The sequence below is a fragment of the Meriones unguiculatus genome, chromosome 6 (assembly GCF_030254825.1).
Source record: "Meriones unguiculatus strain TT.TT164.6M chromosome 6, Bangor_MerUng_6.1, whole genome shotgun sequence".
In the NCBI taxonomy this organism is placed as follows: Eukaryota; Metazoa; Chordata; class Mammalia; order Rodentia; family Muridae; genus Meriones; species Meriones unguiculatus.
This window is the reverse complement of record NC_083354.1, coordinates 128,335,898-128,363,085: the sequence shown is the minus strand read 5'-3', so window position 1 is coordinate 128,363,085 and position 27,188 is coordinate 128,335,898. Positions and strand designations below refer to the sequence as shown.

The window sequence follows — 27,188 nt, the reverse complement described above, 5'->3', positions numbered from 1 at the left end:
GATTTCATTGTGTAGGTAGCCTGAAACATGTAAATAGAAGAAAGGTTTTATTGGCCTTCTCATTGAAATCACAAATATTTCCTAGCTACTGTAGAGTTTTACAATTTCATAGCTTACCACAATCACCCAAATGGACATTTTATGTCATTTAAGATTGGTAACCTTCTGTTTCGGCAACCTGGCAGATCAACCCTGAGAGACTTTGTCAGGATAAAGCGTCACAATAGTTTTGAGGCAGTAACTAAATGAAACAAATATTAGTTACCAACCATGAGCTTGCCAATGTTTTAGTCACCATTAGATACTGCACTTCTCACATAATAACCAAACAATGTCCCTCCTGGTTCAGGGGTAAGAATCCAACCGAAGAAACAGGATCCGGTGCATAAGCAAGGCATTCTGGTGTCACAGAAGCTTAGGCTTTTGTGAGTTATGGGGAAATCCTGCATGCCTTCACATGCTGTCACATGTGGCTCCAATTACACATGGTGATTATTGTGCTAAACAGACAAAAGGGTCCACGTAGACCATAAAATGTGTGATGAACAGCAAATCCCTTGAAGGTCAAGCTGCAATTCATTCTCGTGTATAATCAACCCCACTAGTGAAGGGCTGAGAAAATGGGGGAACTGAGACAGCCACTTTGATCGCTTCATGAAGGTAGACGCCTACTTCTTACACATGTCCAGGCAAGCCAAAGTAACAATTCCTCCCAATTCTTCAGGTAATTCCCTTTATATTCAGGTAACTTTGCCTGAGTAAAAAGAGCTGATTGAAAAAAAAAACAAAACAAACAAACAAAAAAAAACCTCTTCAAATAAATAATAAAACTTACTGTTGTAAATTTAAAAAATTAAAAACATTAATTAAACATGAAAACATTAATTAAAACATTTTTAAATAACTTTAAGTAAACCTTTAGTGGCTGCTCTCTGATTGTTCTGTTGTCTGCTAGTCCTTAAGATGAATCTTACAAATCTCTGTCTTCTCCTAAAACTATCAAATTTTAAATCATAACAGTGAGTCTTCACCATCCACACCGAATTTTGTGTGCCTTCTTCTATAATAATGAGACTTGATGAGTCATCTACTCCGTATAGACTGAAGAATTTGAATACTGCCCCCTCCCCCACAGTTTTAGCAAAAGAACTGATTGGACTTTGATTCAACAGAATTTCTTTATATTCTTTAAGTCCAGTGATTGTCTTCACAGTCTTGTTATAAGCCTCTTTCCTGCTCTAGAATATGCATTTTTATTTCTAGATTGCATCTTCATTTCCCATTATTTTTTGAATATAAAATAAATGTTTGAGTCAGATTTTTTTTTCAATGCAGTTTATTCAGAAACCTTGAACAATCCTCGGACCCTGGGGAAAGCCAGCCCACAGCTTAAATAGCCTCTGGGTAGCCAACCCAGGCGTGCCACGTGGGCAATGCAGATAGGTCCACATACATGGAAGCAAGCTTGAGTCAGATTTTAATCAGAGCCAAGCCTTCAGTGCTGGCAAGTGAAATATGTCAAGTTACATCTCATTCAAGTTCCCCTTAGGCAGCCGAGGGGCTAGACTTGATTGACATGGAAGAGAGACTTCATGCACTTTCTCCTAGAAACCATTTATAGGGTCTAGGTACCGAGATGTTAGCGTCATTAAGCTTTTGATTAATTTATCAGTTAATTCAATCATGGACCTAAAACTCAAAAACTATTAAAATATCACTTTAAAATACCTTTGCAGTCTAACTTAGAGGAATATTATATAAATAATATTTTTAATTAATAATGTTTCATCATGTGAGCATATAAGCAGAACCACCATCGGTGAATCTAAATTGTACCACTGAGATAAACAAGGGAATCTTGATTATGTATAGTTCTTCAAACTGTATTTTTCTGTTAGGGTTTTTCTGGGCTGTTCACCCACGCTGACCAATGCAGTTAGAATAATCTTTACTGGAAATTTCTATGTGATTGTGTTCTTCAGATTATAGGGAATTAAACCTTATCTCTTATCTCACTTATTTCCTTTCTGCTGGTTTGCAAGCATGGAGGTGCTAACAAGGTCCACACTGTTGATGTCATTTAGACTCATGAGAGAATTCTTTCTGGGCCCATTTGTTCTTCTTAAGCCAGACCTGAAATTCAGTTTAGAGTTGCTAAACTGAATTTCAGTAGCTCTACAAGGAAACCAATAAATCTAAAAAAATCTGAGCCCAGGGATCCCTGCAGAGACTAATGCACCAACCAAGGACCATGCATGGAGAGGACCTAGATCCCCTGCTTAGATGTAGCCAATGGGCAGCTCAGTCTCCATATGGGTTCTCACGTAAGGGGAGCAGGGGCTGCCTCTGTCATGAACTAGGTTGCCTGCTCTTTGATCACTTCCCCCCTGGCGATGCAGCCTTGCCAGGCCACAGAGGAAGAGGATCCAGGCAGTCATGATGAGACTGGATAAGCTAGGGAAAGATGGCAGGGGAGGAGGACTTCCCTTTCAGTGGACTAGGGAAAGGGGAAAAGGGGAAGAGGGAGTGACCAGGAGGAGGTGAGGGAGGGAACTACAATCAGGATATAAAATGAATAAACTGTAAAAAAATTTAAAGATAATAATAAAATAATAATAATAATAAAGAAAGATTGAGTTGCAGAATAAAATCCAAAATCTGACACTACTGATTCCACACAGTGGGGAAGGGAGAACCTAATCTCTTGTTAGCATTTTATTAGTGAAGATGTTGTGCTGGATATGCATAAGAAGATAGTTTGCTTTCTGGAAGAAGATGTGATTAAATTATCTGCTTATAAATTTCATTCTATTCATCGAGAGACTTTTCAAAAGTCCTTCACATCAACTGAGAAAAACTGATTCTTAAGTTTTATATAAATGCTGTATGGTTATTTTTTTTCCCAAATCCATGGAACTCATTTGTGTACTTCAATAAAAGTAGGTTTTGTTTTCTCCAGAAAATAATTCTTGTTACCCAAAGAGAAAAGTTTCAAGTGGCCAATATCTGCTCTAAATCTGTTTTTTTTTTTCAATTATATGATTTAATGGCAAAAAGCAATTTCCTAGCACATACTAGCATTGTGATTTAATTAATAAATATGAATTGTGATGACAAAAATATGACATTATTCCAAGCTCAGTAATTCCTGCTCTTTCCTCCACACCTTGGCTTGATTCATGGTCCTTAGTCTATGATGAAATCCTCTTGACAATTATCGTTGCTCTTGTCTCTTGACAACGTCACCAACGTCTGAAGCCTCCAGGCTGATGTTTTGGGTTTTTGTTTTTGTTTTTGTTTTTTTAATTGAAAATACATTCTTCTTTCATCATAGCCTCTTTGTATAAAACCTTTAAAACATGAATTTTTACTACATATATGCAAAACTCCGCTAGTCTTCTTTAACAAGCATATCTTTTCTGCAGTTTTTTTGAATGTGTTGCTTATTTCAACTTGATATTGCTTGTGTCCTTATATACATTATTTTCCCATTTTATGAATATTCCACAGCACTATTAACTGCATACTGATTCATAAAAAGTAGTGTCTACATAAATTTCATTTATTATAATCACTGCACAGATAAACATTTTAGTCAACCTTATCAGAAAATTAATAGCATAACCAAAACTTAAACTGTTACTTTCATATTTATTTGAAGAGGATTTGCTCATTGAGGTCACTGATCCATCCCTAAAAGAATTTCTATAAAGAATGTGTCACAGTGTTTTTTAAGATTACAGATCTAAAATTATTTTGCCTATAGGAAAACTTTTTCATTGTTGTTAAATCTATGTGTATATATACTACATTTTGGCAAGAATCTAGAATGTTTATGTTTTGTTGTTGTTGTTGTTTTTCATTCTTGGAGAAGCTTATGTATTGGCTACAAAATCAGTCAACTGTCCAATTATTTAAGTTCTTTCATTTTTGAGACAAAGTCATCTGAAATCCAGGCTTATCTTGAACTCTCTGTGTGGCTGAGGATGATCTTGAATATCTAATCCTTTTGCCTCTAGCTCCTGAGTGCTGGGATTACAGGCTTGCGCCATCACACATGGCTTACGTGGTCCTGGAGATGGAAACCAGAGTTTTGTGCATCTGCAACAAACACATTAGCCAACTCCTCTGCATCTCCAGTCTCCACTTTTATTAACACCAATGTGGACACTGCCTACCTAGAGTATTAAGTAAATTAATAAAAGCAGTTTTTACTCAAATACGTTACAGTATGCCTCAGTAATTGATGTCTGCATGTGAGTTTATATCATTTTAGTATAATTTTTAAAATATTATGATACCTTACAAAAATTAATAATAAAGAGTATTTCATCCATAGATGACTCACAGGAGTGGTAAGAGCTCCTGGTTTTCAGTACATAGTGCATGACAGTTCTGCTCTTTGTAAAAATGAAGTTTTGTTACGATAGGATGTCTCTGGTTTTAGAAATATATAGAGTTCTAAAAATGAAGTTTCCGCTCTTCTGTATTACTTTTCGACTGCTTTGAAATTATTTGTATTCAATGTTTTCATTATAATCATAATTTCCCACTTTTGTGGGTAATTATGATCAGCGAGGTTCTATTTTCTCTTTCTGTCTTACTTTTCCTATGAAGTTAGGACACTGCAACCTCAGTTTAATTTGATAGATTTCAAGTTTTCATTTTTATAAAGCCAACACTTTGCTTACTGATTTACGAAGTAAATTATCAGTAGAAAATTTTGTTTGATGATTATCTAAACTCCAATATAAATTTATTTCGATGCTTTTATTTTTCAGAATATTTTTCTCAGCACTTGGGTGAATATGAGAATGTGCTGGCTGCCCTTGAAGATCTGAATCTCTCCATCCTGAAGGCAATGGGCAAAACAAAGAAAGTAAGGAAGTGTCAACGATTAGCCTGTAGAACATCTTCCCTGGAAAATATTTTCTTTAAAATGATATGCATTTCTCAATTTATCATGAAAATACAGATTGCTTTTATCAGTGATAGTTCATTTTTTTTTACAACAAACATTTTCAGTATTTATTGATTTTATTTTATTTTATTTTATTTATTTATTTATATGAGTGCTCTGTTTTTAAAGCACACCAGAAGAGGGAATCAGATTCTATTAGATGGCTGTGAGTCATCTTGTGGTTGCTGGAATTGAACTCAGGACCTCTGGAAGAGCATCCAGTGCTCTGAACCATTGGGCTGTCTCTCCAGCCCCATAGTTCATTTTTTTATATTGACTGTATTCTTCACTCACAGTACAATTGTCAGTATTAACTATGCACTGGAGACTCTTTTGTGCTGAGAATGCAAAGATACCCAAAGTTATTCTGGTGATTCTTACTATGGTGGGAATGTATGTGCGTAAATAAATACATCGTTATGTAACAGAGGGGAACCCAAAATGGAAAACTTAGTTCACCCTGAAATAAGTAACACCTGAGGATTTAAATTCAAGATAATAGTCATTAGACAAAGGAGAGATGACAGCATGTACAAAAGTTCTTTGTCAGAAATGTTCCAGGGCACTCAAGGAAATAAAAATGAATAGTAAGACAAAAGTTCAGAAAAATAAGAGAATGACACAATGTGAGATGAAGCTGAATTAGGGAAGGGCTACATCTTTCATGATGCCACTAATACTGAGGATATAAGCCTACACACAAAATGCAGATAAAATAGTATTTCAAGCAGAAATATGAATGCTCATTCAGTCTTTCAGAAAGAGCATGTGAAGATTAACATGTAATGAGATAAGAATACAAGGACATAGAATCGGGAAGATAAATATGAAGACTAGTTAGCCAGTTCAGGTGAGAGATATTTGTATTTGGAGTACAAATTGGTGGGAAATACAGAGAACAGAAAATGAATTATGCTTGTGTTTGGCACGATAGCAGTGGAATTTGTAAAAGGATTGAATCCATGGGATGAAATGAGGGTGTATTCCAGATAAATTTAATCTTTAGTTTGGATCCTTGGGTAGTGACTTCACCAAGAGAGAACACTGAAAGAGGACCAGCTGCATGTAATAGCATAAGCTTTTATTGAATCTACACTACGGTAGTGGTGTCTAAAAGGAGACAATTAAACCACTGGGGAGAGAAATCTATTTCTTGTAAGTAACATCTTGAGTTGCAGTTTCAGTAAAGAACTTGTGCTGTGTCATCTAGACACAGGGGACTGACTAAAATGAAGAGAGACTCTAAACCTGTTTAGTGAGGCATTACAGCTTTTGATGATGGTAGGAAGAGAGGGAACAGGGAAGGATAAGAACTGGGTGAGAAGTTTTAAGGCAAACCAGGAGCATACAGTATCCCCAAGTTGAAGAAAAGTACGTTAAAATATGGAGAGTGGTTAATTGTTGACTGCTATGTAGAAATCAAAAGAATTAAATTTTTAATTGTCAGCAAACCAAATGGCACATTAGCATTTAAGATGCATGACAGGTAAAATGGTTTTTTGACACTTATTTTTTATTAATTAATTCAATTTACGTCTTAGTCATAGGCCCCCTCTCTCCTCTCTTCCCAATCCCACCCTCCATCCCACATCCCCCTATGCAGACAACCCATTTCATGTATTTACATGAAGACTGAGTTCATCTTTCTCCCCTGTGGCCTTGTAGGGAAGTCCCATCAAGGGGAAGTGATCAAAAAGCCGGCACCAGAGTCTGCATCAGAGATCTTCCTGATGCCCTAACTAGTAGTCCTACATGAAGCCTAAGATGTCCATCAGACTTATCTTCTTGGGGTCTGTGCATTGTAGAAGGTCTACCCTGTATTATATAACTACAATCCAATTATACATGAGTATATACTATGTGTGTCTTTCTGGGTCTATGTTACCTAACTCAGGATGGTATTTTTCAGTTTCATCCACTTGCCTGCAATTTTCATGATGTCTGTGTTTTAAATAGCCGACTAATATTCCATTGTGTAAAGATACCACAATTTCTGTATCTATTTTTTGGTTGAGGGACATCTAGGTTGTTTTCAGTTTCTGGCTATTACGAATAAAGCTGCTATGAACATGGTTGAGCAAATGTCCTTGTATGGTAGAGTGTCTTTCAGGTGTACACCCAGTAGTGGTATAGCTAGGTCTTGAGGTATGGCTATTCCCAGCTTTCTGAGAAAGTGACAGATAGATTTTCAAAGTGGTTGTACATGGTTACATTTCCACCAGCAATGGAGGACTGTTCCCCTTTCTCCAAATCCTCACTAGCATGTTTTGTCACTTGAGTTTCTGATTTTAGCCTTTCTGACATGTCAAAGATGGAATCTCAAAGTTGTTTTGATTTGAATTTCCCTGGTAACTAAGGACCTTGAACTTTTTCTTTTAATTTTTATTATTTATTTATTTATTTTAGTGCCCCTCCACCATTCAAGATTCCTCTATTGAGAATTCTCTGTTTAGCTCTGCATCCCATTTTAATTGGACTATTTGTTGCTGTTTCATCTCTTGAGTTCTTTATATATTCTGGATTTTAGCCCTTTGTCAGATGTAGGGTTGGTGAAGATCCTTTCCCAATCTACAGACTGCTATTTCATTCTCTTGACAGTGTCCTTTGCTTTACAGAAGATTTTCAGTGTCTAGAGGTGCTATTTATTAATCGCAGATCTTAAACCCTGAGCTGTTGGTGTTCTGTTCAGAAGTTGTCTCCTGTGTCAATGAGCTCAAGGCTCTTCCCCACACTTTCTTCTAACAGATTTAGTGTGTCTGGTTTTATGTTGAAGTCTTTGATCCATTTAGACTTGAGATTTGTGCAGGTTGATAAATATAGATCTATGTGCATTTTTCTACTTGTAGACATCCAGTTAGACCAGCACAATTTGTTGAAGATGCTGTCTTTTGTCCAATGTATGATTTTGGTTCCTTTGTCAAAATTCAGGTGTGCATAGGTGTGTGGGTTTACTTCTGGGTCTTCTATTTGTTTCCATTGATCAACTGGCCTGTTTTTTTGCCAGTGCGATGCAGTTTTTATGTATGGCTCTATAGTTTAGCTTGAGGTCAGGTATGGAAATACCTCCAGAAGTTCTATTATTGTATAAGATTGTTTTTGCTATTCTGGGGTTTTGTTTTATTTTTCCATATGACGTTTAGAATTGTTCTTTCTAGGTCTGTGAAAATTTGTGTTGGTATTTTGATGGGGATTGCATTGAATTTATAGATTGCTTTTGGTAAGATGGCCATTTTTACTATGTTAATCCTACCAATTCATGAGCATGGGAAATCTCTCCATCTTCTGATATCTTCTTCAGTTTCTTTCTTCAGAGACTTGAAGTTCTTGTCATACAGGTCTTTGACTTCCTTGGTTAGACTTAACCATGCTAACACCAACTGTACCTGGGCTTTTTGGTTTGGGAGACTTTTGATGGCTACTTCTTTTTCCTTCGGGGTTATTGGGCTGTTTAAACTGTTTACCTGCTCGTGATTTAAATTCAGTAAGTGAAATCTATTAAAATCATTCATTCCCTTTACATTTTCCAATTTTGTAGAATACAGGTTTTTGAAGCAAGACCTATCGATTTTTGGATTTCTTCAATGTCTGTTTTTACGTCCCTCTTTACATTTCTGAATTTGTTAATTTCGGTACTGTCTCTCTACCTTTTAGTTAATTTGGCTAGGGGTTTGCCTATCTTGTTGATTTTTCTTTTTTCAAAGAACCAGCTCTGTAAGGTATTTTCTTTCATTAGTAATTGATGGGAGAATGCTCAACCATTGTGGGTGGTGCCATTCCTGGGCTCCTGATCCTTGGTTCTATACGAAAACAGGCTGAGAAGCCACAGGAGCAAGCTAGTAAGCAGCACTTCTCCATGGCTTCTGTATCTGATCCTGCCTCAGGTTTCTGTCCTACTTGAGTTCCTGTCCTGACTTCCTTCAGTTACCACCAGTGCTGTGGAGGTGTGAGCCTAATAAACCCTTTTCTCCCCCCCCCCAAAAAAAAAAGAACCAGCTCTTGGTTTCGTTGATTCTTTGTATTGCTTTTTTTGTTTCTAATTTATTCATTTCAGCCCTGAGTTTGATTATTTCATGCCATCTACTCCTCTTAGGTGTGTTTTCTTTTTTTTTCCCCAAAGCTTCAGGTGAGCTGTTAAGTTGCTAACATGGGATCTCTCCTGTTTCTCTCTGAAGGCACTTGGTGCTGTGAACTTTTCTTAGCACTGCTTTCATGGTGTCCCATAAGTTCGTGTAAGTTATGCCCTCCTTTTCATCAAATTCTAGGAAGTCTTTAATTTGTTTCTTTTTTTTTTCTTCTGTCACCCAGAGATCACTGAGCAGAGAGTTGTTCAGTTTCCATGGGTGTGTAGGCTTTTTATTGTTTCTGTTTTTTGAGGTCTAGCTTTTATCCATGGTGATCTGGGAAAGAGCAACGGGTTAATTCAATTTTCATGTATCAGTTGAGGTTCGCTTTGTGACCAATTATATGGTCAATTTTGGAGAAGGTCCATGTGGTGCTGAGAAAAAAGTATTATTCCTTTGTGCTTGGGTGAACAGTTCTATAAACATCTACTATGCCTGTTTGATTAATGACCCCTGTTAACTTCTTTATTTCTCTAGCTTTTGTCTTGATGATCTGTCCATTGGTGAGAGTGGGGTGTTGAAGTTTCCCACTATCAATGTCATGGGATCAATGTGTGATTTAAGCTTTAATAATGTTTCTTTTATGAGAGTGTGTGGATTTATATGTGGAGGATAGATGTTCAGGATTGTGAAGTCCTCTTGCTAGATTCTTCCTTTGATGAGCATGAAGTGTTTTTCCCCATCTCCTTTGATTAATTTTGTTTGAAAGTCTATTTTATTACATATTAGGATGTCTACTCCAGCTTGCTTCTTGTATTCTTTTGCTTGGAAAACATTTATTCAGACCTTTATTCTGAGGTAGTATTTATCTTTGTTGCTGAGGTACGTTTCTTGAATGCAGCAGAAACTAGAATCCTGTTTCTGCAACCATCCTGTTAGCCTGTAGGGTTTTTGTTTTGTTTTGTTTTGTTTTTTATTGGAGACTTGAATCCACTGGTGTTGATAGATATTAGTGACCAATGATTGTTAATTCCTTTTATTGTAGAGTTGGTGGTGATAGTGTTTCATGTGTTTATTTTCTTTTGCTTTTACTGTTGTGAAGTTATCTGTATCCTGTGTTTTCTTGGGTGTAGTTGAGCTCATTGGGTTGGAGTTTTCCTTCTAGTATCTTCTATAAGGCTGAGTTGGTGCATAGTTATTGTTTAAATTTAGTTTTGTCGTGGAATATCTTGTTTTCTCAATATATGGTGATTGAAAATTTTGCTGGGTTAACATTTGTGGTCTCTTATTGTCTGCATGACATCTGCCCAGGCCCTTCTGGCTTTCATAGTCTCTGTTGAGAAGTCCGGTGTGATTCTGATAGGTCTACCATTAGATGGTAGTTGGTCTTTTTCTCTTGCTGCTTTTTTTTGTTTGTTCTGTAGATTTAGTGTTTTGGTTATTATGCAGTGGGAGAAATTTCTCTTCTTGTCTAGTCTATTTGGTGTTCTGTAAGCTTCTTGTGTCTTTAACAACATCTCTTTGTTTAGATTGGGAAATTTTTCTTCTATGATTTTTGTGAAAATATTTTCTGGACATTGGAGTTTGGAATCTTCTTTTTTTTCCATAATTTTATTTTTCTCATTAGTTACATTTTGTTAATTCTGTATCCCAGCTGTATCCCTCATTCCCTCCCCAATCCCACCCTCCCTCCCTCATCTCCTCCCTGCCCCTTTCCAAGTCCACTAATAGGGGAGGACCTCCTCCCCTTTCATATGACTCGCTTTTGTCAGGTATTTTCCGGACTGGCTGCAAAGTCCTCCTCTGTGGCCTAACAGTACTGCTCCTCCCTTGGGAGGTGGGGAGGTCAAAGAGCCAGTCATTGAGTTCATGTTAGAAATAGTCCTTGTTCCCCTTACTATGGGAAACCAATTGATTACTGAGCTATCACGGGTCACATCCGAGCAGAGGTTCTAGGTTTTATCCTCTCATGGACTTTGGTTGAGTATCAGTCTCAGAAAAGACCCTGTGCCCAGATACGTTTGGTCCTTGTGGAGCTCCTATCCTTTCCACATCAAACTCCCCTTCTTTCATATGTGGAATCTTCTTTTTTGTTTATTCCTATTATTCTTAGGTTTCATGGTTTCCATGGTTTATTGAATGTTTTGTGTCAGGAACTTTTCTGTCTTAATGTTTTCTTTGGGAGATGTATCAATTTCTTCAATTGTATCTTGAACTCCTGAGTTTCGCTCCTCTTCTCTTGTATTCTGACGGTAATGCTTACCTCTGTGGTTCCTGATCTCGTCTCTAAGTTTTCCATCTCCAGGGTTTTCTCAGTTTGTGTTTTCTTTATTGATTCTAATTCCATTTTCAGCTCTTGAACTGTTTTATTCATTTCCTTCACCTGTTTGATTGTGGTTTTCTGTTTGTCCTTGATGGCTTCTATTTGTTTGATTGTATTTTTCTGTATTTCTTTGAGAGATTTGTTTGTTTCCCCTTTATATGCCTCTAATAACTGCATAATCATAAGTTTAAGGTCATTGTGCTGTTTCGGCTGCATTAGAGTATCCATTGATTTTTGGGGTTTCTGCTGTAGCCATGATGTTCTGGTATTTGTTGATTGTGTTTTTCTGCTGGCCTTTAGCCATCTGGTTGTTTCTAGCCTTGGCTGTTTGTTCCTTGACCCTGCAACTAAGACTGGCTCTACCTCTCTTGATGTCTGGAGTAGTCTTCATGATGAAGAGAGAGGTTCAGGGAAACACAAATGGGCACTGGCATTTCGGATGTCACCACACTGGGGTGGGTGATTTGGAAGGCAGGGTGTGAGCACAGATGCCTTAGAGGGCAAGGTATGCTGGCAGGGGTGCCTTGAATGGCAAGTGGTGCCAGTGCAGAGGCTTTGAAGGGCCAGGTGCCGGCATCTCAGGTTGTAGCTAAAAGGGCACAGGTGCCTCAGGTGGAAGCTGCAGAGTAGAAAGGATCCATCCATCTCAGGTGGCAATCATGGGGGAGCCAGTGCCTCCTAAGGGAGCTGAGCTGCAGCTTACAGGCCTATCAGACACTGCACTCCTGGGACTCAGACTCATCTGAGCTCTGCCATCTTGGATTTGGAATCTGTATTTTATTCTCCACCTAGTCTGCACAGCAGAACCAGTAGAACAGTGGTTTGGAGACTGGGATGCTGTCCCAGGAATTCAGACACTGCTCTGAGGGGAGCAGGAGGGATCTAATGCCTGGCTGCTAGAGTGGACGGTCCCTGGAACTGGGGTCCTGCAAGTATGCAAAAAAGTCAGGGGACTCACAGTTCATGACTCTGGTCCAGGAGACAGCCACAGGAGGGACAGAGGGCTGTATCTGGTAGTCCCCAACTCCCTGAATGTGCCCTCTGCTTTGGGAAGCACCAAAGTCGGTGTTTGGGATCCAGCTGCCTGTTTACTCACCAGTTTCACAGTCTCTGGATCTTCTGCCCCTTAGATACAGTACATTCTGGCCGCTGCCATCTTGGAACTCCCACTAAGTGGTAAAATGTTTTTAAACCATACATAGAATTCCTGAATAAACACAACAAATCTATACAGCCATTGAATGCTGATATTCCTAAAACCATATGCGCACACACACACAAACAAACAAAAAACCCAACAACCCTGAAATAAAAATTTTTAACTAGGGGATATTTGTAGCAACACAATTTAGAAACAGGAAGAAGCACTTGGATTCTCAGATTCCATCCTCTGCTCAACAATAACTTGTCCAGCAAGTTTAAAATTAGTAGATATTTCAAGGGTAAAATATTATATCTTATCTAGAGCAGTATTAGATATAGTTGGGGGATTAAGTAAAAGTTTGCATCATAATTAAAAAGGCATCTAGTTTACTTTTCATTAAATTCTCAGAATTTTGGCAATATGTCCTCCAGGCAGACAGGAAGATTCTTCTTTGAAAATTCCCAGCAGTACAATATGACAAAACTAAAGATCCATGAAGGATATAGTCTGGCAAGATCTCCTCTACTCTAATACTGATGAACATGCTTCTGTCCTGCCTATTGCTAAATATGAAATCTATGAAGAAGTGTCACCAGACTTCTGATAGAGAAGGCAGAGATACAAATAGGAGAGAAACAGAAAACAAAAACAAAGCAAAAAAAAACAAAAAACAGAGGGAGACAGAAAAGAGTTAACATAAGAATTATGCAGGAAAACAAATTTTTCAAAACTGTTATCTTTGACCCTTTGGCAATGGGCAAAGAGACAGCTTTTTGGTGGTGGTATGCGTGTATCAGTCAGGGGAAGTCCTTTTTTCATCCTAGCTCGAAACCTGGCTTGGTGGCCAAAGCTACTTTATGACCAGGACACATAAAAATCAAATCGTATAAAATCCAGAAAGCACAGCGTGGGAAGAGAAAGACCAGGTGGATGTCCAGGGGCTTTGTGGAACTGTCCCTGCAGCTCACTGGCTGCAGCGCTCTGGAGAGCTGGCTCACAGCAGCGCTTGGGAGAGCAGGCCCTGCATCTGGCCCAGGGAGCCCAGTGGAGCTAGCCCTGCTGGCCGGGGTGTGTGTGAGTTGCCCTGAGGGTGGGAGAGTGGGAGAGCCGACTCTGGCAATCAGGAAGTTGTCCACAGGGTCATAAGCAGGAGAGAGCTAGCCCTGCCCCTCACCAGCTGTAGCACTCAGGAGAGCAGGCCCTACACGCTGCCTAGACAGCACAGCAGAGCTGACCCTGGTGGTGGAGGAACAGGTGGGCCAGATCCCAGGTCAATAGCATGGGAGAGCTGGCCCCACCACCCACCTGCTGTGAAGTGATGGTCTCCCTTCCCTTTGTCCCCTTCCACCTGCAACAACTGGAAGAGCTGGATCCAGGTTAATGAAAGCAGGTGAGCTGGCCCTGTCCTCTGCTGGCTGCTGCACTTGGGAGAGTGCCCTGTAACTTGCCTGAGCGGCATAGTAGCACATGCCCTGGCACCAGTGTGGGGTGAGCCATCCCCAAAGACTGAGGGAGGGAGTGATGCTCTCCCCAGAGACGATGAGAGCGCAGGAGAACCAGCCCTAAGGGTTGAGGGCAGGGAGAATGCAGGCCACAGCACTTGGGAAAGCAGGCCCTGTGCCTTGACTGGGCAGCGCAGCTGCGCTGGCTCTGGAGGCCTGGGTGCAGAAGGCCTGAGAACAGGAAAGCTGACCCTGCCTCCTGCCAATGGCAGCACTGGGTGGCCTAGCCAGAGCAGTGCTGGAGAGCTTGCCCTGTTGGTGCGAATAAGGGAGAGCCTACAGGCTGACCAGCTCAGCTACCACTCAGGACCAGATCCAGGGCTCTGAATTGGCCCACCCCAAAATCTGTGTCATCTGCAAACAGGTGGGAAGTGTGAAAGGGTCATTCCTGCTGAGTCAAAGCTGCAGGATCTCCATGTCACAGGAAAAGAACAGGATAACCAGGAAGAGGCTGGCTGAGGATCCAGTATTGATGGTATCGCAGAAGCCAGAGACCCAGAACCAGACCAACGACTCTTTACAATCATCACTTAAAATTGAAGATGTGTGGACAGAGAGATACACTGTGGGACACACTGTGACATACTGCAGCTCCCATGATGAGAGGCTTTGTTATTTTGTTTGTTTGTATATGTGTGCGTGTTTTATTTTTTTCGGGGGGTGAGGTTGCAAGAGCAAAGGGTGAATATGAGGGGACAGGAACATGAGTAGGACTGAGGCATGTGATGTGAAACTCATAAAGAATAAAAAGTTTTAAAAAATTATCTTTAACCTCCTGACAAGACAGGAGAAGATACTATACTTATGAAGAAAGAAATAACAGACAACTCAAAGCAAGAAAAGGGAATGAGAAAGTGAAAATAATACTAACAGATTTTTAGAAAATAAACTCTAGAAAGTTTCCCCAAATGCGAAGCAAAACAGAATAGTGAAGTATCAGCCAATGATGTTTTATACTTAGAACAAATTGCACAGGAGCTCTTTGCCCCATCTACTGCGAGAATGAAGACCATTCTCAGCAATCAGACGGTCGACATCCCAGAAAATGTCGACATCACTCTGAAGGGGCGCACAGTCATTGTGAAGGGCCCCAGGGGAACCCTACGGAGGGACTTCAATCACATCAATGTAGAGCTGAGTCTTCTCGGAAAGAAAAAGAAGAGGCTCCGGGTTGACAAATGGTGGGGTAACAGAAAGGAACTGGCCACTGTCAGAACCATCTGCAGTCATGTTCAGAACATGATCAAGGGTGTTACACTGGGCTTCCGCTACAAGATGAGGTCTGTGTATGCTCACTTCCCCATCAATGTTGTTATCCAGGAGAATGGGTCTTTGGTTGAAATCCGAAATTTCTTGGGTGAAAAATACATCCGCAGGGTTCGAATGAGGACAGGTGTTGCTTGTTCTGTCTCTCAAGCCCAGAAGGATGAATTAATCCTTGAAGGAAATGATATTGAACTTGTCTCAAATTCAGCGGCTTTGATTCAGCAAGCCACAACAGTTAAAAACAAGGATATCAGAAAGTTTTTGGATGGTATCTATGTGTCTGAAAAGGGAACTGTGCAGCAGGCTGATGAATAAGACCTAAGTTAACCCTGCTCCAGAAACAAGATCCTGAATTATAAGTTTGATTTGGGGTGTCTTTTAGAACAATAAAACTCACTGATTTGTTTAAAAAAAAAAAAAAAAAAAAAAAAAAACAAATTGCACAGGAGATGAGAAGAGCAAAGAAAACAAAATTGGAAGCCGAAAGCTTTTTACCTTGACTTCCTCAGAAGCCACTGGAAACTGTAGCTAACTTTAGCCCTTGGTAATTTCTCTCCAGAGGAGGCCATTTTAAAATCTAGGCTGGGCTTCCTACTGTAGGCTACTTGAAGAGTGGGGTAAGAGGTTGGGAGGTTCAGTGCTGGCCTGGGAGACACACTACAGCTGGAATGAGCAACGTAACAAATCCCTGTCTCATAAAACTAGATCACTTGCTTTGCATCTATGAGGCTGGAAGTTCAATTCCCAGGGCTAGAAATAAATGACTAAAAATATGTTTGGTACATTTTGTGATTTGAATGTGAAATGTACTCCGACAAAGTTACGTGTTTGAACTTTTGGTTCCCAGATGATTTCACTGCTTTGGAATGTTGTAGAACTTTCAGGAGGTAAAGCTTGCCTGAAGAAGTTGGTCACAGAGGGCAGATCTTAAGGTTTTATAGCTCTGTTCCAGTTCCTATCTGCTCTTTACTTCCTGTTCTTCCAAGATATAAGAAGGTAAAGAGTCCCAGCTGCCCACCTCTGACACCATGAAGCTGACCACCACTGTGTGCCTTCTCCCGCAAGGCAGACAGTGTTTCTACAAACTGTGAGCCAAAATTGATGCATTCCCTTGTAGGTTGATCCTTCGTAGATATTTGGAAACAGCAAAGAGAAAACCAGCTAACATAACATAGCTCTCCTTTTCTTTTCATTCTTTACGTCTTATCTTTAGTGGCCTCATTCAGAACTTGTCTTGATACCCTGTCTACACATTTTCATCTCTGTTACAAAATCCACTTGTTTATTGCCATTGATTTTCACACTGAGTAACTATGAAATTAAAAATACTTCTGTAAGAAATAAAAGCAATGCTTTATTTAATTGTTTATTTTACTTGCCACACTTACTGAAGCCCTGGAAAGGTCCTCACAATTCAAAATTTCTTGCTGTGTCAGATAAATGTTTTAGTTAAACTAACATTCAGACAATAAAAAAACTAAAAATTCTGTTCCTCGTAGAAAGTATGCTTCCAAGTCGGAGTAATGTTCAAGTTTCTTTTACTAGGAAGGTAAAATGGATAGATAATCTGTTATGTTTTCATACAAATATTCACTAAAATCCTGTTCTTTTTTTGTGTGTTAATACAGTGAAGCTTTGTGACATTTAAACTGTGGCCAATCTTTTATTTTCATCTCTTAAGTTGAAATTTTTTTTCTTGGCATTGACCTTCATGTGTTTGATTTATGTAATACTGCTTAACCTGTGAAAATATCTTTTTTACAAAAGAAAAGGTGAAACAGTAGAAAATAAAGTTAGAAATCATATCTTAGTACGATAGCTTAAAGATGGGTGAAATGCAGGCATCCCAACGCCTTTCAAGCTACTGGTGACCTGTTATCTTTTCCGTGCTGCCAGCATGAGGAAGCGTGCTGACTGGCAGACAGCATTTCTCTCTTAGAAACCTGGTATATTTTTATCCAGATGAAAAGTACTGTCTCAGTAGGAAGGGCTGACATTCTGGGCTTTAAGGGAATGTGAAATACAAGAAATTTGTGATATCTTGACTGGCAGCACATCTGTTTGCCATATCAGAGAAGGGATAAATGAGTTCTCTTTAACTCAAGCCCCTAGGAAGTGACTCAGGACAGATACAGTGTGCCATGGCCACTGCCCTTTTTCTCCCCTGAATCCAGCTTTCTCATGGTCCTCAGGGACAGCATTAAGTGACTGTGCATCTTCTCTGGAACAAAACACAGTAGGTGAATTCTCCCATTGTCATTTGTCTTGCCTCTGTAATACCAGAATCCTCATCCAATATTGGAAAACTTTGTTGATTCATTTCCCTTCTTTTGACAGAGCAAGTAACAAGCTGCCTTCTAGCATCCGCATGTGGTGTGATTGCAACTCAAAAATGCAAATTCTAGTAGAGTTATGATGAAGCCAAGGTTTATCATGTGCTGGTATATAAATATGTAGTATTCCCTGTGTGTTGATTGATAAGGCTTAGAAGAGTATTCAAAACAGAAATGAAGAATAATGTTTTTGAAGTTATATGTGCGTAGTTACCATATTGAATGTTGCTATGTGAATTTCTAAATTTAAATTATGTTCATAAAGCTTTTCATCTAGGATTCAATTTCAGCAAGGATATCTTACGGTGTATTTTTAAAATATTTAGAAAAATTAGTGTTGATTTCTAGAACAATTAGACCTCTGTCATTCTTAGTTTTTATATCTGCCTTTGGGGTCACTCTCCCTCTCTGGCAACTCTAGACACCTTCACTTCAAACTTTCTTTGTCTCCAAAATCCCCACTTTCCTAGTATTTAGCATCTAAGCTTCTCTTAGACCTAAATTACTCTCACTATTTAAATATTGTGATATCACATGAGTTTTTTATGAATATGAAACTAAATAAATATTAATGATTCTTGGTTTTATTGCTGAAAAATACTCCTTTCCAGCAAAATACAAGAATTGAACTGATGTATCAAATATTAAAGTGCCCATTTAGGCTCATAAAAGACAAGCATTTCCATCTTTTGTTGTTTCATTATTATCTTTTGCACGTTCTTTAAAATAAAATGGAAGCTAATTCTTAAACTTCATGGTAAAATATTTTCCAAACAGTTCATTTGATGTCCCATTTGTTCCTTAATATTTTTTTATGTGAGTGTGTGTATTGAAGAGACCATGGATAAGACAGGCATGGGAAAAAAGAGGGTCTTAAGGCCACAGAGTTAGCTCAGGAGAGAATCTCTGGTCCAGGTCTAAGATTTAGAACCTTCTATGCAAAATTCTGCCTGATAGTTAGCAAAAAATAACACTGGGCTCCTAGATTCAATTAAATCGTATCAGGCATAGTCCTCTCATTGGTGGCCCTGCAAGCCTGAAGAGCTCTGCACAACTCCTGACCCAGAAGCTAGGCAGAAGACCCCAGCTGATCTCACTGGGCAAAGACAGACAAACCTGAGGTACACAACAAATGACTATGACTTTTGAGGTGATGTGAAGGTGAGAACAATGTTGAGTTTACTGATACCTGTAAATGTTTTTATGGCCTCAAAACAGGGAATGAGATGAGCCTTAGCCTTTCTAGCTCTTTCCGAACTGGCTGACTGGTTCAATTCAGCTGCTCTGGCCTAAACGCCTCTCCAAGCTGACTGATTCAAACTGACTTCTTTCGGCTTCTGGCTGACTTGTTCTGCTTGGCTTCAGTATAATTATGGGACTAACATGTCTGTATTCCAGCCTGATCATTACTGTAATCCAGAGCCTGTCTGCATTCCAGCTGGATCATATAGACCTATAAGGTTTTTGGATGTGATCTCTTGCCAGAGCAGTCACGTTTCAAGATTAAAATTCCTCCACAGATACCATTTATAAGTTGATGTGGGTAATTAATCCATGCAAGCCCATCAGAAAGGTGAAAGCTGAGAGGGTAGAGAACAGAACTCACAGCAAGGCTGGGCTAGCTCGGAACTGAGATTGTCTTTCCTTTGATAACCATCACATTGGTACTTTCGTGCTATCCCTGAAGTTCTACTCTATTCCTGGTGGCTAACTTGACTTCCTACAGTCAAATTAACAGCTTAGGGCTACTTACTCTTCGATGATGCCAGCACAGTGCTGAAGTACCTATGAGCAAATGGAGATGAGGGCGCTGGAGTGATGGCTCCATGGATGAAAGTGCTTGCAACTCTTATAGAGGACCTAGGTTCCATTCCTGGCACCTGCTTGACACAGCTCTTATCTGCCTGTAACTCCCGTTCTAGGGGTCCCACCACCCACTTCTGGCCTCCACAGGCATCTTTACATAGGCAGTGCACATATAGACAATCAGACATACATATCTTAAATACACTTAGAAACAAAGATTAGGAATGAAGTCTGAATATAATGGATTTAGGAAAATTGAGCTTTACCAATTAGCATTTACATTGTTATTTGGAGTTTTCAGTATTATGTATAATTAATATTTAAGTAGGCATAAAAAGTAATGGTTTTCATATATTATTATGTTGTACTCTACCCTTTATCATTCATCTGTCTTCCCTCTCATTCTTATCCTGCTTTTGAGATCACCATCCTCCCCATAAGCAACCACCCCTTCTCTTTTCATAGGACACATGACCTTCTCTCTTCTCTTCTCCCTTAAGACCTCTTCCTCCCTTTTCAAACTCATCTTCCTACCTTTATGACATAAACATAGATACACAGTCACACATGAATTAGAACTAGATTACTCACAGGAGAGAAAACATGCTATTGTTTTTTTTTTCTTTTTTTTCTTTTTTATTTTTTTTATCAGTTACATTTTATTAACTCTGTATCCCAGCCGTGTCCCGATCCCTCATTCCCTCCCAGTCCCTCCCTCCCTCCCTCATCTCCACCGTGCCCCTTTCCAAGTCCACTGATAGGGGGGACCTCCTCCCCATTCATCTGATCCTGTTTTATCAGGTATCTTCAGGACTGGCTGCAAAGCCCTCCTCTGTGGCCTAACAGGACTGCTCCTCCCTTTGGGGGTGGGGAGACCAAAGAGCCAGTCATTGAGTTCCTGTTAGAAATAGTCCCTGTTCCCCTCACTTTGGGAAACCAATTGGTTACTGAGCTACCACAGGCTACATCTGAGTGGAGGTTCTAGGTTATATCCATACATGGTCCTTGGTTGAATGTCAGTCTCAGAAAAGACCCTGTGCCTAGATATATTTGGTCCTTGTGGAGCTCCTATCCTTTCCCCATCAGACTAACTCCCCTTCTTTCTTATGATTCCCTGTACTCTGCCAAAGCTTTGGTCATGAGTCTTTGCTTTGAAAACACTGCTAGTTAGAGTCTTTCAGATGCGCTCAGTAGAGTCCTGTCATACGTTCAATGCACATCCCATCTGTCTTTCTAAATGAGGATTGATCATCTTACCCCATGTCCGCTCAATTGATTATCTTTTTTAGGTGTATAGATTTCATTATGTTTATCATATCTTATAGGTCTATATAAGTGAGTATATCCCATGTTTGTCTTTCTCCTTCTGGGATATTTCACTCAGAATGATCTTTTCTAGATCCCACCATTTGCCTGCAAATTTCATGATTTCCTCCTTTTTGATTGCTGAGTAGTATTCCATTGTATAAAAATACCACAATTTCTGTACCCATTCCACCGTTGATGGACATCTGGGTTGTTTCCAGGTTCTGGCTATTACAAATAGAGCTGCTATAAACATGGTTGAGCAAGTGTCCTTTTTGTGTACTTGAACAAACTTTGGGTATATACCTAGCAGTGGTATAGCTGGGTCTGGAGGAAGCACTATTCCTATTTGTCTTAGAAAGTGCCAGATAGCTTTCCAGAGTGGTTGTACCAGTTTACATTCCCACCAGCAGTGGAGGAGGGTTCCCCTTTCTCCACAACCTCTCCAGCATGTGTTATCGCTTGAGTTTTTCATCTTGGCCATTCTGATGGGTGTAAGGTGATATCTCAGGGTCGTTTTGATTTGCATTTCCCTGATGGCTAATGAGGATGAGCATTTCTTTAAGTGTTTTTCTGCCATTCGATATTCCTCTGTCGAGAATTCTCTGTTTAGCTCTGTTCCCCATTTTTTAATTGGATTACTTGGATTGCTGCTTTTCAGCTTCTTTAGTTCTTTGTATATACTGGATATTAGTCCTCTGTCAGATAAAGGGTTAGTGAAGATTCTTTCCCAATCTGTAGGCAGTCGTTTTGTTTTGATGACGGTGTCCTTTGCTTTACAGAAACTTTTCAGTTTCATGAGGTCCCATTTATTGATTGTTGCTCTTAGAGCCTGTGCTGTTGGTGTTCTGTTCAGGAAGTTGTCTCCTGTGCCAATGAGTTCTAGGCTATTCCCCACTTTTTTTTCCAATTGATTTAGGGTATCTGGTTTTATGTTGAGGTCCTTGATCCACTTTGACTTTAGTTTTGTGCATGGTGATAAATATGGATCTATTTTCATTTTTCTGCATGTAGACATCCAGTTGGTCCAGCACCATTTGTTGAAGATGCTGTCTTTTTTCCATTGAATGGAATTGGCTTCTTTGTCGAATATCGAGTATTCATAGGTGTGTGGATTTATTTCTGAGTCTTCTATGCGGTTCCATTGATCCTCCTTTCTGTTTCTATGCCAATACCATGCAGTTTTTATTACTGTTGCCCTGTAGTACAGCTTGAGATCAGGAATGGAGATACCTCCAGATGATCTGTTGTCGTACAGGATCGTTTTGGAGATTCTGGGTTTTTTGTTTCTCTATATGAAGCTGAGAATCTTTTTTTCAAGGTCTGTAAAGAATTGAGTTGGTAATTTGATGGGAATTGCATTGAATCTGTAGATTGCTTTTGGCAGTATGGCCATTTTCACAATGTTAATCCTACCAATCCATGAGCACGGGAGATCTTTCCATCTTCTGATATCTTCTTCGATTTCTTTCTTCAGAGACTTGAAGTTTTTCTCAAACAGGTCTTTCACTTGCTTGGTTAGAGTCACACCAAGGTACTTTATGTTATCAGTGGCTATTTTGAAGGGTGTTGTTTCCCTAATTTCTTTCTCAGCCTTTTTGTCTTTGGTATATAGGAGGGCTTCTGATTTTTTTGAGTTGATTTTGTATCCTGCCACTTTGCTGAAGGTGTTTATCAGCTGAAGGAGTTCTCTGGTTGAATTTTTGGGGTCGCTCATGTATACTATCATATCATCTGCAAATAGTGACACTTTGACACTTTGGCATGTAAGCTGGTTTATTTCTTAGCTGTTGTGTAACAATAAGCATGGATGTACAAGCAATTTTGTGATATGTTGACTTAGTCTTTGACTTACATACTGAGAGTGGTATTGGCTTGGATATATGTCAGTTCTATTTTTAGGTTTCTTAGGAACCTCCAGAGGACTTCATAGTGGCTGTACAAATTTACAATGCCACCAGCAATGAATAGTGCTTCTGCTTCTCCCACATTCTTGCAGACATTTGTTGTCATTAATTTTCTTGATGTAAGCCATTCTGACTTGGATATGAAAGGATCTCAAAGTCATTTTAATTTGCATTTTCCTGGAAGCTAAGAATGCTGAATATTTCTTCAAATATTTATTGGCCATTTGTGGAACTATTTGAAAGAGATACTTAGTAGTTGTTAGCACATTTATTGATTGAATGATTTGCCTTCCTGATGTTTAAGTATTTCAAATTCTTTATCTAGTTTAGATAGTAATCCTCTGTCTGATATACAGTTGGCCAGTTGGCTAAGATTATTTCCCATTCTTTGGATTACTTCTTCACTATAGTGATTGTTTCCTTTGTAATACAGAACATTTTAATGTTACAGAATCCTAGTTGTCAAATCTTGTGTTGATCCATATGCTACTAGAGTTCTTTTCAGGAAGTCTGTGGCCATGCTTTTCCTATAGATGTTTCAAGATCTCAGGTCTTCTATTAAAGTCATTGATCTATTTTAAATTGAATTTTTGTGCAGGGTTATCTCACACAATACACAAAATGTTTTAATACATATATATAGGTATATATTATATAAATCTAGCTCTGTGGTCTGATTTATAAAAGCTTCCATGGGATTCTGGGTTTTCTGAATGGAAATTCTCTAGAATCTTTCAGTACTAAGAAATCTCAATAACAAATAAGATAAATATAAAATGAAGAATAAAAAAAGAAAAATAAGAGCTTCTGCTAATCTAATAATGACAAAGTTAAATACCACTAAAATCATAATAAAAAATATACATGGGATGAAAAAGAAAAAATAGAAGAGAAGAAAATGCATAATAGTCAGAAAGGCATAAGGAAAATTAGGTGTATATACTAGGAGGAAGGAAATATTTTTAAAAAGTTTCTGTAGTTAAAATGCAATAACTTTTATAAAACACTACTTTTTTGCAGTAAAAGAAAGAATGGAAGTAAAAGCTCAGGTGGTAGGGGGTGGGTGGGGGTGGGGGTCTAAAAAAAGAGAAAGAAATATTATACTGTACTTTTACAATTACTGCCAGTGATCTCTTATCTTCATTCTATTTCTTCCCCTTTTTTCACCCCTATGCTTGAAATTAAGAAACCCAATGGAATCTACTGCCTGGTTCAAGATACCCAGTTTCTCAATTCTGTTGTGGTCCCCCTCTACCCTGTTGTACCCTCCTCTATCCCCCCAGGAACCTCCCATTTCTCAGTCCTGGATCTCAAGGAAGCAGTCTTCTGTATCCCTCTTGACACCCAGTCACAAACCCTTTTTGCCTTCTCATGGACTGAGGCTGACACCCATTTTTCTGCCTAACTCACTTGGACTCTCCTACTGGTCAGATTTTACCAGATCCATGAAAATTAGAGATACTGATTATCAGCATGGGGGCAAGGCAGCTGGCTGTGGGCTCTTGTTGTTTCCTGTGGTTTTGATATTGAGCCTGGATTAAGCAATAATCTAACGTGTATCTGAGCTGTCTCCACTTCAGCAATTACCTTCTGTGCCTACCAAGGGCCTCTGCTGGTCACTCTTAGTTTGAAGTCTGCGGGCTGATGATTTTCCTACATTCCTGTCACTCCAGATTGTACCCTCATGGAGTGGCTGATATTCCAGGTTTGAAGTGTCTTCCAGGTACATTAGAAGTGGTAGGAGAAGAGAAAACACTACAAACTATACAGGCAGAGAGAGGAGTTACCTTCGTACTTGTGCAACTGGTAACTGGTGATCGATCGTCCTTCTGGAGGGACGCAGCTGTGTGTTTTCAGCACTTTACTGAGGCTTCAGAGCTTTCTGACTCTACAGCACTATGTGGCCGTTGACCCAGCAGCTGATCATCCACTGACCTCAAATTCAGGCCTGTCAAACCCGAGTCAGTCTCATCTTTCCCCAAGCAGTTTCCTGCATCTTCTGAGCTTCCTACCCCATGTGCTTTCAGCCTGTCACTGTCCAGTCCTGCTCTTCGCAGCTGTCTCCTAGACCGCCACCTCCTCCTGGAACAGCAGCAGGCAAAATTCAGGCTCCCTAACTTAAGGTTCTTCTGCATTCTTTTTTTTTTTTAATTTTTCATCAATTACACTTTATTCATTCTGCATCCCCCCATAAGCCCCTCCCTCCTCCCCTCCCAATCCCACCCTCCCTCCTCCCTCTGCTTGCATGCCACTCCCCAAGTCCACTAATAGGGGAGGTTCTCCTCTCCTTTCTGATCTTAGTCTGTCAGTTCACATCAAAAGTCTTCTGCATTCTTGGTCCCCCTCAGGAGCACAGCTTTAAAACACTAGATTCTTTCTCGAAATTGTATTCCTGCCCTCCAAGACATGCAGAGAGATGAGTAGGATTCCTCTCCACTGCTGATGCGTTCCCCCTGCAGTGGAATTGCTGTCTCACTAAGACCTGCAGCTTTGGATGAGGTTCCCACTCCATCGTAGCCACCCATCTACAGCTGTGTTCAGATTGGTTGTCTCTTCCAGTAGGTCACCTAGGCTATCCTTTCTCAGCGCTTTTCAGAAGTGCTATCCCTGCTTCAGTCGGGGGGGGGGGGTGGAGTGGGGAGGTTCTGGAAGCTTTCTCTTTCTCACCGGAAAATGAGTCTCTTCCTCTTGTACTGACTCCTAACCAGATCACATGGGGGCAACTTCCCTTCCACCACCTTACCCAGAAGTTTTAGTTAATCTTGGTAATATCCTAGTGAGGCATGCTACCCGGATGATAATATTCCCATTTGAAAAGTGAGGAAATGGAGTCACTCGGTTATTGGCTTACTGAAACCACAAAGGCAAATTTAAACCGAGAAAATTTCCCTGACTTTTTCTATGTTCGTTTTATGTTTGTTTATTCATTTGTGTGTATACGAGTAAGGTACGTGGACACATACATGTGGGTGCATGTCAGTGGATCAGTGGCAGCTCGAAGGAGTTGGGTCTTGATGAAACTCAGGCTGGGCAGCAAGCGTCTCTACTCCATGAGCCATCTAATTAGCCCTATTCTTTTTTTTTTATTTAAGGCTTATATAACTTTACATTTAACATTACAAATATAAAATCCTAACTTACATCACTATGAAAGCTTTCTAGTGTTAGATACTCTGAATTTTTTAAGCAATTGACCTCTTGAGCGTTCAGCCGTGGAAAGATGTAGAGATGTCCAGCCCGTTTCTTACGTTATTCTCATGCATACCTTTTAGACAATTGAACAAGTAGGTGTTCAGAGCTCAGTGCAAGAAATTATGGACAGAAGAGGTTGGTACTGAAATGCTTAAATAGTAACTAAATACTGAACTAAAAAAAAAAAATACATGAGCAAAGCTCTAAGCAAAGGAATTTGTAGATATCTGTAGTTTGTTATCATTTAAGATGATTGAACTTTAACTGGGAATTGGGGCAAGACACATTTCATGTCAGACAGGTACTACTTAACCCCGCTGTAATGCACATGCCCCTAATTCCAGAAGTAAGGTGCTAAGGCAGCCTGGGCTACAGAGTGAGGTCATCTAAAAATTAAAGGTGTGCTTAGCTTTCAGCTAGCTAGAAGATGAAATATACCGCCTCCCAAATGTAATGTGATCAAGAATGATAAGCAAGCATTGATGGCCTTTCAAGATCTGGATGGAGTCCAAAAGCATCCAACAGGAGTCCTGTTGATCTGTTTTCCAAATATCCATGAAGACCACATCTGTTTCTTGACTAATTCATTCTTTTTTTCCTTTCACATCAAATGCCATTGTTTACCATTTGTAAATATTTTTGCACACTCACTTTGTGTGAGAGTTGACTATCTTGTTCCACTGACAAAAATGTGTCTTCTGACATCACTGAACAGCATTTCACTTTCAGATATTTAACACATTTAAAAATGTGAAAATCCAGATCCTCCTTTGTTTTTCTGTTCCTAAGATTTCCCCCTATTTTCCCATTTTATATAAGTTTTGTAATTGGATTTTACTTTTTCATTTACAGCCTTTCATTAGAGTTGTTGATATTTGTACAAATCCCCAAAATTGTAATTTGAGAGAATTATGTAGAGTTTATTCCCATTCTCTTTAAGGTACATGCATTTTTCCATTTTTTCCAGCCTTCCTTTTATCTCTTACTAATTATTTTATAATATTTAACACAGATTCAAACATTTTCTTAGATTAATCCATATAGAGTTTGTATTTTACTCTGTCATGAATGGTGTTTTTCTCCATTTTTATTATATTTTTATTTATGTATATATTAATTACAGTTTATTCACTTTCTATCCCAGCTGTAGCCCCCTCCCTCATCCTTTCCCAATCCCACCCTCTTCATCTCCCTCATCTCCTCACATGCCCCTCTCCAAGTCCACTGATAGGGGAGGTCCTCCTCCCCTTCCATCTGACCCTTGCTTATCAGGTCTCATCAGGACTGGCTGCATTATCTTCCTCTGTGGCCTGGCAAGGCTGCTCTCCTCTCAGGGAGAGGTGATCAAAGAGCCAGCTACTGAGCTCATGTCAGAGACAGTCCCTGTTC

At 39.5% G+C, this 27,188-nt stretch overlaps 2 protein-coding genes across 3 annotated transcripts in view; both read left to right on the top strand.

Moving 5' to 3' along the window:
* The window catches only part of Necab1 (N-terminal EF-hand calcium binding protein 1), a 165,212-nt gene that overhangs the window by 64,971 nt on the left and 73,053 nt on the right, over positions 1-27,188 (top strand). For both annotated transcript variants that reach the window (XM_060386022.1, XM_021652365.2), the window contains exon 5: positions 4,782-4,879. In XM_060386022.1, coding sequence (XP_060242005.1) covers positions 4,782-4,879 — 98 coding nt within the window. The remainder of the gene's footprint in view (positions 1-4,781; positions 4,880-27,188) is intronic.
* Positions 14,951-15,694, top strand: LOC132654764 (large ribosomal subunit protein uL6). The gene has a single exon (XM_060386021.1). It carries the CDS (start codon positions 14,993-14,995, stop codon positions 15,569-15,571), a length of 579 nt encoding a protein of 192 aa, XP_060242004.1. The 5' UTR covers positions 14,951-14,992; the 3' UTR covers positions 15,572-15,694.